Source organism: Sapajus apella, unplaced genomic scaffold (assembly GCF_009761245.1).
Source record: "Sapajus apella isolate SASKATOON/1434 unplaced genomic scaffold, GSC_monkey_1.0 scaffold25, whole genome shotgun sequence".
NCBI lineage: Eukaryota > Metazoa > Chordata > Mammalia > Primates > Cebidae > Sapajus > Sapajus apella.
Window position 1 is genome coordinate 21,546,567 of NW_022436965.1, and position 12,604 is coordinate 21,559,170.

The 12,604-nt window shown below is 41.3% G+C and overlaps 1 protein-coding gene across 1 annotated transcript in view; it reads left to right on the forward strand.

Moving 5' to 3' along the window:
- Positions 1-12,604, forward strand: part of ADCY10 (adenylate cyclase 10) — a 102,373-nt gene that overhangs the window by 2,858 nt on the left and 86,911 nt on the right. The window contains exons 2-5 of the mRNA XM_032291495.1: positions 7,277-7,482; positions 8,196-8,300; positions 10,515-10,553; positions 11,064-11,207. Of these exons, the coding sequence (XP_032147386.1) occupies positions 7,335-7,482; positions 8,196-8,300; positions 10,515-10,553; positions 11,064-11,207 (436 nt within the window). The 5' untranslated portion in view covers positions 7,277-7,334. The remainder of the gene's footprint in view (positions 1-7,276; positions 7,483-8,195; positions 8,301-10,514; positions 10,554-11,063; positions 11,208-12,604) is intronic.

The following is a 12,604-nucleotide window of genomic DNA, read 5'->3' on the forward strand; positions in this document are numbered from 1 at the left end:
ATACAAATGGGATATAGCATGATACAGTAGAATATCAACTTTCAAGTCCCAAAGACCTGGGTATTCCAGCTGTATAACCTAGGGCAAGTTAATATCTCTGTGCCTCAGTTGTCATTATCTATAGAAGGGATCAGGTCTGCTTCACAGTGTTGTTCTGAGGATTAAATGAGGCAACCTATGTAGAATTGATATGGCTCCAATAAGTAGAGGAACACCAGGGTTCTTGGTCCTCATGCCAGTTTAGATAAAACGATACAGATACGCGTGGAATGGTTTTAAGGAGCAAAAAGTTTAATAGGCAAGAAGGAAGAAGCTCCCCCATACAGAGACAAAGGGAGGGGGGCTCCAAATCCGAAAGAGGGAACCTGCAGTGTGGTGAACATCAGCCAGGTGTATATTACAAAGGCTGGAGGAGGCAGTGTCTGATTTGCATAGGGTTCAGGGGATTGGTTTGACCAGGCACATCATTCACGAAGCCCGTGAAAACGCTGGCCCTCCCACCCTAGCCTTTTAATATGCAAACACAGGGTGCCAAGATGTTCTACACACGCGGAGATATTTGAGGGCGGCCATGTTGCCAGGAACACGTGGGGCCAGGACAAGAAGTCCATGGGAATTGCCATGTTGAGCAGACCCAGTTTCTAATGGCCTGCATATCAAATGTTGCTGGCCTTGCTCTAAGAGCTGGGGCTTTACCAGAAACTTTTCTGGAAGTGCTTTAAAAAACAAAAACTTCCCAAGGACCCCTTTTCCTCTCCATCTGCCTAATTTCTTAATAACTCCTACAACAGAATGCTTCACGTAAAAAGGTCATAATAAATTATGATTACAACGTGGTATGTGCCTTTAGAAAGGTAAATATTGCTATCACTAATCATTTTGTGATGTTGCGGAACTTCAAGCAGAAAACTATATCTTCAAAAATAGAAAATTTCTATTATCTTTTGTGAGTGTTCATAAGAAACACCAAGGTATTCATTTTAGATGCCCCTGCCTTTTAAACCTATAATTTTCTTCTTTTAGTTTCACATCTGCATATGCCATTGTAATCTCAAAATGCATCTACTTTCCTTGTTTGGTAATCATAAACAGAAAAATCTGTCCAAGTTCTCAAATCACCTTAATTAAAACAATAGAACCTTAGCAATCATCTACTTCATCTCTACACTAACTAAAATCACCTCTACCCTCACAGGTAGATAGCTATCCAATACTTCCTAAACTGCCCAGTTTGAGCATTCATTCTCACATTGTTTATATTTGTCCTTCAGTGATCACCAGTCATTGATCCTAGTTGATCCTGAGAAACAAAGAATAAATCTAACCCACTTTCCATCCAGTGTTAACAACTTTAGCAAAACAGTCTATACTGTGCATGTGAGGAGAGTATGGTATTGCCAAGTTTGAAGGGGCTGATAGTAGGGCTGCTAGAAAGAATGCAATGTTTGGAATATATTTATACTAAAAAGTGGTTGTTTATTTAAAATTCAAATTTAACTGAGCATCCTCTGTTTTTATTAGCTCAATCTGTCAATCTTACAAGTGGTAGCTAAAGAAATCAAAGCTGAGCTAGTGAGCTGGGGGCAGGAGAGGGAAGGATAGAGCTATGCCCTGCTCAGTTCTGCTCAGTCCTATCTCAGTTCTCTGGCTGCTCAGCACATCTGTGGAGGCCACTTCAGAGGCCCACATTACACTTTGCATATGGACCTGTGTCCCCTACTTACCCCACAACTTTCCCAGTTCAGCCCTATTTGGGGCTGAAGTTGAGTAGCTGAAGACAACTACCATTTTAACCAAAATGTCGTAATTTCCTGACTTATTTCCAATCCCTTCAATCATTCCTCATATTCTAGAGTCAATAAACTTCAAAGAGGTCAATGAACTTCAATCCTCTGGATTAGATTTGAACACTTTAATGTACCTTAAAATTGCATTGCATCCAAAGAGCTAATTAACATATGAAAAGGTGCTTAATCTCCTTAGTACCAACAAGGAAACACAAAACCACAGATACCACCACTTAACTAGCAAGATGACTAAAACGTGAAAAGACTGACAACACTAAGTGTTGTCTGAGATTCGTAGCAACTGAGCTGTCATACCTTGCCTGAGGGAGTGTAAATTGGTACCATCACTTTGGAAAGCTGTTTGGCAAGATCTACTCAAGCAGGAGTATCCAATCTTTTGGCTTCCCTGGGGCACATTGGAAGAAGAATTGTCTTGGGCCACACATAAAATAACACTAACGCTAATAGCTGATGAGCTAAGAAAAAGAAAATTACAAAAAAACCCTCATAATGTTTTAAGAAAGTTTACAAATTTGTGTTGGGCCACATTCAAAGCCATCCTGGACTGCATGTGGCCCACAGGCCACAGGTTGGACAATCTGTACTAAAGCTTAAAGTATATATCCTATGACCCAGTAATTCTACTCCTATGTATAAACCCAAGAGAAATGCATACATCTGTTCACCAAAACACATAAATAACAATGTTCTTAGCAGCATTATTCATAATGTTGTAAAACTGAGAACAACCTATAGGTCAATAGTATAGCAGATAAATGTTTTGTGGTATAATCAGGTGATGGAATACTATATAGCATTGAAAATGAACAATTATTGATAGACATGGATGAATATCACAACATGGATGAATATCACAAACACAAAAGATGTAGTATGATTTCATTTATATAAAGTTTAAAAACTGGCAAAGGTGATCTATGTTGTTAGAAATAAGAAAGGTTACCTCCAGGGAGAAGAGAAGGGTAGTGACTTGAAGGTAGCATGGGAAAAACTTCTGGACTGCCGGTAATGTTTTCCTTCTGGCTATGAATGGGTATTACATGGATTTGTTCACCTTAGAGTAATTCAAGCTATACATTTAAGATTTGTACATTTTTCTACATGTATGTTACGCTTCAATAAAATTTTTTTAAAGATAGCATTAATTTGCAGTAAATCTAGTTTTTTAACACTTTGTGCTTATGCATTTGATTTTGTTATAAACTCTAAATACAGCATTTTACACTTATTCCTTTGAAATTTCATTATTTTGGTTGATTAAGATATTTTAAGTTCCTAGTTCTGTCATCAGTGCATTAGTTATCTCACTATATTTTCAAATTTTATTTTCCCTCAGCTTTATTAAGGCAAAAATGACAAAAATTGTACATATTTACGGTGTACAATGTGATGTTTTAATATATGTATGCATTGTGAAATAATTAAATAAAGCTAATTAACATATCTCACATATTTTTCATTTTTGTGTGGAGAGAACATTTAAGATCTATGCTTTTAGCAATTTTGAAGTATACAATACTTCATTAACTATAGTGACCATGCTCTAGGTTACATCTCCAGAACTTTTTCAACATTTTGTAATTGAACCTTTGTATCCTTCAACCACCCACATTTCATTCCCCTCCACCTAACCCCAGCCCCTGGCACCACAATCTACTCTGCTTCTATGATTTTGACTTTTTTAGATTCTATATGTAAGTGAGCTCATTCAATAGTTTTGTCTTTCTGTTCCTGGCTTATTTCACTTAACATGAAGCCCTCCAGTCATCCATGCCATAATATAGGAAAAGATTTCCTTCTGTTTTCGGGTTGAATAGTATTTCATTATATATGCTATCCAATGTTTTCTTTATCCATTCATATGTTGATAAACACTTGGGTTGGTTCCATATCTTGGCTGTTGTGAATAGTGCGGAAAGAAACATGGGAATGCAGGCATACCGATTTCAATTCCTTTGAGTATACACCCAGATGTGGGATTGCTAGATCATATGGTAGTTCTATTTTTAACTTTTTAAGAACCTACATATTGTTTTCCATAATGGCTGTACTTCCAATTATATTCTTTATCAAAGTCCTCTATCATGCCCATGGAGGCTTAACTGTGAGTTGACACCAGAATACTAATCAATTTCTGTTAGGTGTGATTGTTAACCAGCCAATTATATTTTCTTTATTCCTATAATTTTGTATATTTTACTCACAAGGATATTAGAAATTTGGCCAAATGCCTTACAGTCAATATGTATATTTTCTATAGCATTCTCTTGATTTAAAAGTTTAATAACTCCCAAAAAAAGGAAATAATGTTGGCTTGTTCTTGACTCTGAATCCATTTGACTCCATTTAATCACCTCTTGCTAATCTAAATAACCATTGAGGATGCTCCCAAATATTCTCTCTTTCCTATTGTGCACATGTAGGAGTGTACTTCCCTGCCTACTTGAAACTAGGCATGGTCATGGAACTTGCTTTGGTCAATGCCATGAGTAAAAGTGAAATACATCACTTCTGGGAGCAGAATGAGTATACGCCACTGCATCCTCTTTCCCACTGCTTTGACAACCAGAATGTTCCAGCGTGGGTCCCAAAGTGAAGGCAACAACAAAGGGGAGCCCCATACGACCCATAAGGGACATGTCATATGAGCAAAAAATTAACAAGAAATAAGCCTTTGTTAGCCAGGCATGGTGGCTCATGCCTGTAATCCCAGCACTTGGGGAGGCCAAGGCAGATGGATTACATGAGGTCGGGAGTTTGAGACCACCCTGACCAATATGGAGAAACTCCATCTCTACAAAAAATACAAAATTAGCCAGGCATGGTGGCGCATGCCTGTAATCCCAGCTACTCCAGAGGCTGAGGCAGGAGAATTGCTTGAACTCAGGAGGCTGAGGTTGCAGTGAGCCAAGATGGCACCATTGCACTCCAGCCTGGGCAACAAGAGCAAAGCTCCATCGAAAGAAAGAAAGAAAGAGAAAGAAAAGAAAGAAGCCTTTGTTATTTCAAGCCATTGAGATTTTGGTACTGTTAATGAAACATAACCTGTATTATCTCAACAAATACATTATGTTTACCGGTCTATGTTTTCTGGGATCCATGAGTAGCCTAATCTTTAGAAATTCAGGAGAGAATGTGCCCATCTGTGGTGTTCCAGCCCATCTCTTGTTCTCCATGATTTTTTGAGATTACTGACATTACATCTGTCAGTTCTTTCGGTATCTGTGGATATATGTTGTCCAGGACTAGCAACTTGAATTTATTTAAAATGACTGTGTGCTTTAGCACTACTTATCTTGAATTTCAATTCTTTCTTAGCAATACTTGTTATACTTTTCAATTCTCTGTGGTGGAGAAGGTAGAAACAAAAGTTGGATACTAACCCATACTTAAGCTTCATCTTTATTCCTCTTTTATTACCTGGCTTTCAAGAAAGGCTTTAAAAATCCCTCTAGGCTTCTTAACTTTAGCATTTTTTGTAAGTCTTTCATTCTGGACATTCAGTTTTCTCACACCTCTCTTTTTATTATTATCATTATTATTATTTTAGAGAGGGGTTCTCACTCTGTCACCTAAAATAGAATGCAGCAGTGCAATCTCAGCTTCCTGCAGCCTCAATCTCCCCGGCTCAAGCCATCCTCCCGCCTCAGCCTCCTGAATAGCTGGGACTACAGGCACATGCCGCCACACCTGGCAAATTTTGTTTTTTAATTTTTGCACATATGGGATTTCACTATGTCGCCCAAGCTGGTCTCTAACTCTTGGGTTCAAGCAATACTCCTGTGTGGGCCTTCCAAAGTGCTGGGATTATAGGCATGAGCCACTGTACCTAACCTCTCACACGCTTCTTAAAAGTTCATATAGCACCAAATTCACTATCTCAAATTATTTATTTGATTTAATTTTATCTATTGACTGTTTCTGGTACATGCTGTGGTTTTTTGTTGCATTTTTAATGCTTCCCTTTTTTTAACCTTAGTTAAATGCTTTTTTTTTTTTTTTTTTTTTTTTTTTGAGACGGAGTTTCGCTCTTGTTACCCACGCTGGAGTGCAATGGCGCGATCTCGGCTCACCGCAACCTCCGCCTCCTGGGTTCAGGCAATTCTCCTGCCTCAGCCTCCTGAGTAGCTGGATTACAGGCACACGCCACCATGCCCAGCTGAATTTTTGTATTTTTAGTAGAGACGAGGTTTCACCATGCTGACCAGGATGGTCTCGATCTCTTGACCTCGTGATCCACCCGCCTCGGCCTCCCAAAGTGCTGGGATTATAGGCGTGAGCCACCGCGCCCGGCCAAATGCTTCTATGTTTTGTTTACTTCTTAACATTTGAGTTTGCCAGGACTTTTCCTTTTAATGATTATCCAATATCTAACATTTAGCACTCATTTTTTAGAATACTAAATATATTTTTAAATGTATACTATATACATTTTAAAGTTTGTCTGTTAAATATACGAATGTTTTCCCTGAGTTTTTTTTTTTTTAAATTCTTCCCTTAAGTCTAAGGGATATAAATGACTGTCTCATTTTTTCCTCTAATACTCTTATATATCCCAAATGACTTAGGTCTGCTTGAAATTACTAACCAGTTCCTCTCTGCGGGTCAGGATTAAAGTAAAAATAACAGTTCCTTAAAACAAAACAAAAACTCTTATTTTCTGTATAACCCATTCCAGGAACTTGGATTGCTCTGAAAAAGTAGGTGTTTGCTTTTACCATTCAGGCTGGTAGGGCATGATTTTTACAACATTTGGGCATGAGCATTTAATCTGCCCCAGCAGCTCCAGGAAGGCCTTAGGAAATCCTAGTTTTCTCAGAACCAACTGGGCAGCAAATTGAAATTTCAACATTTCTACTTACTTAAGGCCTTCCATCTTTCCAGCTGCCACACACACACACACACACACACACACACCCTTCTGAACTCTTTTCCTCTATTTATTTAACATTACACCTTTATTGCCATAATCTCTTGCCTATATACAAAACTTTAATACTCACCTACATATAAATACACACAAACACAAATCACATCTACACTTTTTTAATTTAAAAAAAAAAAGAGAGAGAAAAAAAAGTAAAAGACCAAGGTAGAGAGAGAAGGAAACATGAGGACAGAAGGAAAAAAAAATCTGGCCTGAGTGAATAGAGCTAGCAGCCCATTACACCAGGACTTGCCCTGTGGGGGCCTACCCCTTCCTGCAAATGAATGGAGCCGATCAGCTACCCTTTCACCCCAGCCTCTTTGTAATGGTGCTCACTTATGCAACAGCTGTTCAGGTTGGGAGGGCTCTTTCTCTGTATAGAAGCTGACCCTTCTGAAATGTGATTTAACAACTCTGGCATTTTCACCACTCAGTCACTTAAATCAGCAGGCCACAGGTTAGAACCACACAAACGGAAAAAGAGCAATAGGAAAATGGGCAAATGAATGTCAGATTTCCTCTATTTCCATTTTCTTTTTAGAAGACCTATTTGGAGACTGCTTCCCGTCACCACAAAATCCTGAATATTCGTCTTGAACATGAACACTCCAAGTGAAAAATTCCAGGACTGGGCCATAGCCAGAATCGCAGCTCATCTACCAGATCTCATTGTCTACGGACGTTTCTCCCCAGACCGACCCTCTATGGATTCTTTTGATGGAGTCCTGATGTTTGTTGATATTTCAGGCAAGTGCAAAAGGGATGTTTGTTTAATGTGGATGAGCAACAGGCTCCTGTGGAATTCACATGCAGAGCTCGATTGCAAAGTAGTGAGGCCATTATGGAATCCCTAGGCTGTCACAGCAGATGTGCTCCATTGAGAACACAAGAGGGAGGGAGGAGACAACTTGTGGCCTTGGCTCTCTCTCATCCTCCCTTACCCAGCACTGTCAATCATGGGCATATCTTTAAGATGCTCAAGTCCCATTCCTTGCTCCAGTATCTCTGCCCCAACTTCACTGACTCATTCTCCCCAGCCCCAAGCCTCACACACATTCCAGTGAATATTGACCTCAGGAAATTGAAATTGAAATTGATCTCCCTAGATGATGTTTACATCTTAATAATAAACTTGCCACCTCTTCACAAGTGTTTAAAATATGTGTGTTTTTGTTACCACGGAAGGAAAATTCCATTCCCAGTTAAAGAAGTTGCAGTTACCACTGTACCATTAAGAATGTGGAAGCAAGAGATACCTGGAGCCTTTTCCTGACCCCTAAAATAATAAACATAGATAGAGGAAGCTGCATGTCTGACACTTGGAACAGCCACAGAGATCCTTAAGAAGAAATTCTGCCCGTTTTTAAAAGCTGAGGCCCACTGCCTTCCAGTGTAGCCCTCTTCTGGCTCTGCTTGATTCCCCCAAGCAGCCAAGGAAACCAGCTGCACATTTATTCCAGGTTTTACTGCAATGACTGAGAAGTTCAGTACAGCCATGTATATGGACCGAGGGGCTGAGCAGTTGGTGGACATCCTCAATTACCACTTAAGTGCAATCGTGGAGAGTAAGTGTTCCCATAGGTTTCTGGCTTGAGAATATTTCAATTAATTGTTTTTTTCTGTAGTTGTCAATTATAACCTGATAGAGTACAATTGCTTAGCACTGCTCCTCTTCCCCATGAAATGTGTATGAAACTAGTCTTTTTTGAAATATGATATAGTATAACTGAAGAAATAAATATAGTCAGACTTCACTAATATAGAGTTTTTGAGGGAAGGGATGTTTTGTGTTAAAGGGCTGAATTATAGACTGCTTTTAAAATAACTGTAGTAGTAATATTTTTAGTTTTATTATATATCCAAGTATTTTTATTTATATTTTATGGTTACTATTATTATTAGTTTTTGAGACAGGGTCTCATTCTGTCGCCCAGACTGGAGTGAAGTGGCTCAATCTCGGCTCACTACAACCTCTGCCTCCCAGGCTCAAGCGATCCTCCTGCCTCAGCCTCCTCACTAGCTGGGATCATAGGCCTGCACTACTTCCACCTGGCTAATTTTTGTATTTTTAGTAGAGATGGGGTTTCACCATGTTGGCCAGGCTGAGCTCCTGACCTCAAATGATCCACCCACCTTGGCCTCCCAAAGTGCTAAACCCAGCCTTTTTTCTTTTTTCGGAGACAGAGTCTTGCTCTGTTGCCCAGGCTGGAGTGCAGTGGCACAATCTTGGCTCACTGCACCCCCTGTCTCCTGGGTTCAATGATTCTCTTGCCGAAGTTAAGATTACCAGTGCCTGCCACCATGCTCAACTAATTCATGAGGTTTTTTTGAGACAGAGTTTTGCTCTTGTTGCCCAGGCTGGAGTGCAATGGCACGATCTCGGCTCACCACAACCTCCGCCACCCAGGTTCAAGCAATTCTCCTGCCTCAGCCTCCTGAGTAGATGGGATTACAGGCATGCACCAGCATGCCCAGCTTAATTGTTGTATTTTTAGTAGAGATTGGTTGTGGGCGGGGCGGGGGGGGGAGGGTGGTGGTCTCACCATGTTGGCCAGGCTAGCCTCGAATTCCTGACCTCAAGTTATCTGCCTGCTTCGGCTTCCCAAAGTGCTGGGATTACAGGCAAGAGCCACTGTGCCTGGCCTATCCAAGTGGTTTTTTTTTGGGACGGAGTTTCGCTCTTGTTACCCACGCTGGAGTGCAATGGCGCGATCTCGGCTCACCGCAACCTCCGCCTCCTGGGTTCAGGCAATTCTCCTGCCTCAGCCTCCTGAGTAGCTGGGATTACAGGCACGCGCCACCATGCCCAGCTAATGTTTTGTATTTTTAGTAGAGATGGGGTTTCACCGTGTTGACCAGGATGGCCTCGATCTCTTCACCTCGTGATCCACCCGCCTCGGCCTCCCAAAGTGCTGGGATTACAGGCGTGAGCCACCGCGCCCGGCCCCAAGTATTTTTAAAAGCTAACATCTATATAACCCATAGTCATTAAGAGATTGTTGTATGAGTAGATATACGATTTATAATTAACTTCTCAATGATTTGTCTCCTAATGATAGACACTGAAGCACTCAGAGTGAACTGAAAACTTTAGTCCCTTGTCAACCTCTGCTGCCATCTTGTTTGCATTGTTAATTCAAACTATTCATGAAGAGAAGGGTTTACTCTGTTACAGTAAATTCCTGGCCTAGTGTTTCATCAGGTTCTGGTTCCTTACTAATATCTTGATGTTACCGACTAGGCAAACTTTAATGCTTCATAAAAGCAGAAACTATGGTTGATTCCTTTCTGTATCTGACTTGCCACCGTAAGTGCTTAACCAGTCCATGATGATGCAAAACTAAAAGAGAGAATGGCCATTTACTTCATACGGTCTAAATAAAGAAAATGCAAAGTTGGTAATAACCGGAAATGCAAGTGACTATGGTTGTGATTTCCCTGTTTCCTGACTCCTAGTTTTTGTGGAGTCCTGCCATTCATCCACCCACCCATGCTTATGCAAGCCCCAGCCTATAACATATATTAATCAATAAATTAATTAAAAGCATTCCATCATCGTGGAAGGAGGGCAGCTGTCTTCAGGCCTCATCAGAAACCCCACTTTCCTTTCTCCTGTCTTTCCCCATTCACGGAAGTAGAGTATAGACATAAACTGGTGATTCACTGAATCACTGTTCTTTTGACCTAGTTTCTATTCTAACAAAGAATGAATTTTTTTTTTTTTAACTAACTTTATGGAATCAGGGTTTGATTTAATTTGTTTTTCTTTTTTTTCTCAGAAGTGTTGATTTTTGGAGGAGACATCCTGAAATTTGCAGGTATGGGAGGGGAAAAAAAGGAGTGCTGAGGTGCCTCTGCTCCTGTGCTGGAACAATGGAGGCATCCCAGAGAAGGGAGTGGCCAGGGGCTAAGGAATGCTTGATGAGTAAATTTCTTTTTTTTTTGAGATGGAGTCTCACTCTGTCACCCAGACTGGAGTGCAGTGGCAGGTCTCGGCTCACTGCAACCTCTGCCACCCAGGTTCAAGTGATTCTCCTGCCTCAGCCTCCTGAGTAGCTGGATTACAGGCACCTGCCACTGCACTTGGCTAATTTTTGTAGTTTTTAGTAGAGACAGGTTTTCACCATCTTGGCCAGGCTTGTCTTGAACTCCTGACCTTGTGATCCACCCACCTCTGCCTCCCAAAGTGCTGGAATTACAGGTTTGAGCCACCGTGCCCAGCTGATGAGTAAGTTCCTATACAAATCTCATACAAAGTAGACTGATCCTTAGGGCAGGCAGGTCAAAAGCCCCTGGTATGTCTCTCTCTCTCTCTCTCTCTCTGAAAGGCGATGCACTTCTAGCCCTGTGGAAGGTCGAGCGAAAGCAGCTGAAAAACATTATCACAGTGGTAATTAAATGTAGCCTGGAGATCCATGGATTGTTTGAGACCCAGGAGTGTCAAGAAGGCCTAGACATCCGAGTCAAGATAGGTAAGCATTTGAGAAATTACAAATCCTATGGCAGTGGGATAGGGGTCTTGACTCCTGGGGCATCTCTTTCTTCCAAACAGTAGTAGAACATGGTGGCTTAGCCCCATCATGCCCTGAACTTTGGAATTGGGACAATGAGAATGTGAATCTTGGCTTCCTCACTTACCAGTTAAGAGTATTTGGGCTAATCATAATGTGATATTGTGCCAGAATTGCTAGGCTTTGCTTACTGGTAACAACTAAAATAAGCAGCCCAGGCTAATTCCATCCTGGCTCCTGTGACTTGTAATAAGTAACTAAGATCTGTGACTTTTATCACTACCCAGGTAATGTGTAAACAAATGCTTATCTTGACTTCTGTAAACCACTGAAGTAACAAACAGAATGACAAAAGTCCCCCGGCCTTTGGAATGTCCGGAGACCCCCACCCTCATCTCCGCCCAGGAGGTGAATCACAGAATCCCCTGGCTCTTGGAATGTCGAAAACCTTTTCATCCCCATCCCCACTCCTCACCCCTACTCCCAAGGTGCTTTTTCAGGTATAAAAAGTCTTGGCACCCTCCTTTCGACACCACAGGTTGGAGAGATGTGAGTCCTCTGTGGTCGCCGGCATAATACATGACCCTGCAATCTGGCATACTTTTGTCTTGGTGCTAACTTTCTACGCTCGGTCCAGTACAACAATAATATCTACCTAATAAGCTATTACAAAAATAAATTAGTTGGTATGGTGGTTGATGCATAGTAACCACTCAACAAAATAGTCTTTATTACTGCTACTGCTGTTATTATTATTACAGCTTGCTGCTTGTCAAGGTTGTGAAGTATAAAACAAAATAGACACTAGCTTGCCATTACATAGCTTCAGCAATTACATGAGACTGGTCACCCCATACCTCGTAAGAATGATGTGCAAGAAAAGTTTGCAGCCTGCAACACAGCTGCAGCTTTATAAGGCTTCTTAAGATTATACATAGGCCAGATGCAGTGGCTCACGCCTGTAATCCCAGCACTTTGGGAGGCCAAGGCAAGCGGATCACCTGAGGTCAGGAGTTCAAGACCAGCCTAGCCAATATGGTAAAAGCCCCGTCTCTACTAAGAATACAAAAAAAGGGCCGGGCACGGTGGCTCAAGCCTGTAATCCCAGCACTTTGGGAGGCCGAGGCGGGTGGATCACGAGGTCAAGAGATCAAGACCATCCTGGTCAACATGGTGAAACCCCGTCTCTACTAAAAATACAAAAAATTAGCTGGGCATGGTGGTGCGTGCTTATAATCCCAGCTACTCAGGAGGCTGAGGCAGGAGAATTGCCTGAACCCAGGAGGCGGAGGTTGCGGTGAGCCGAGATCACGCCATTGCACTCCAGCCTGGGTAACATGAGTGAAACTCCGTCTCAA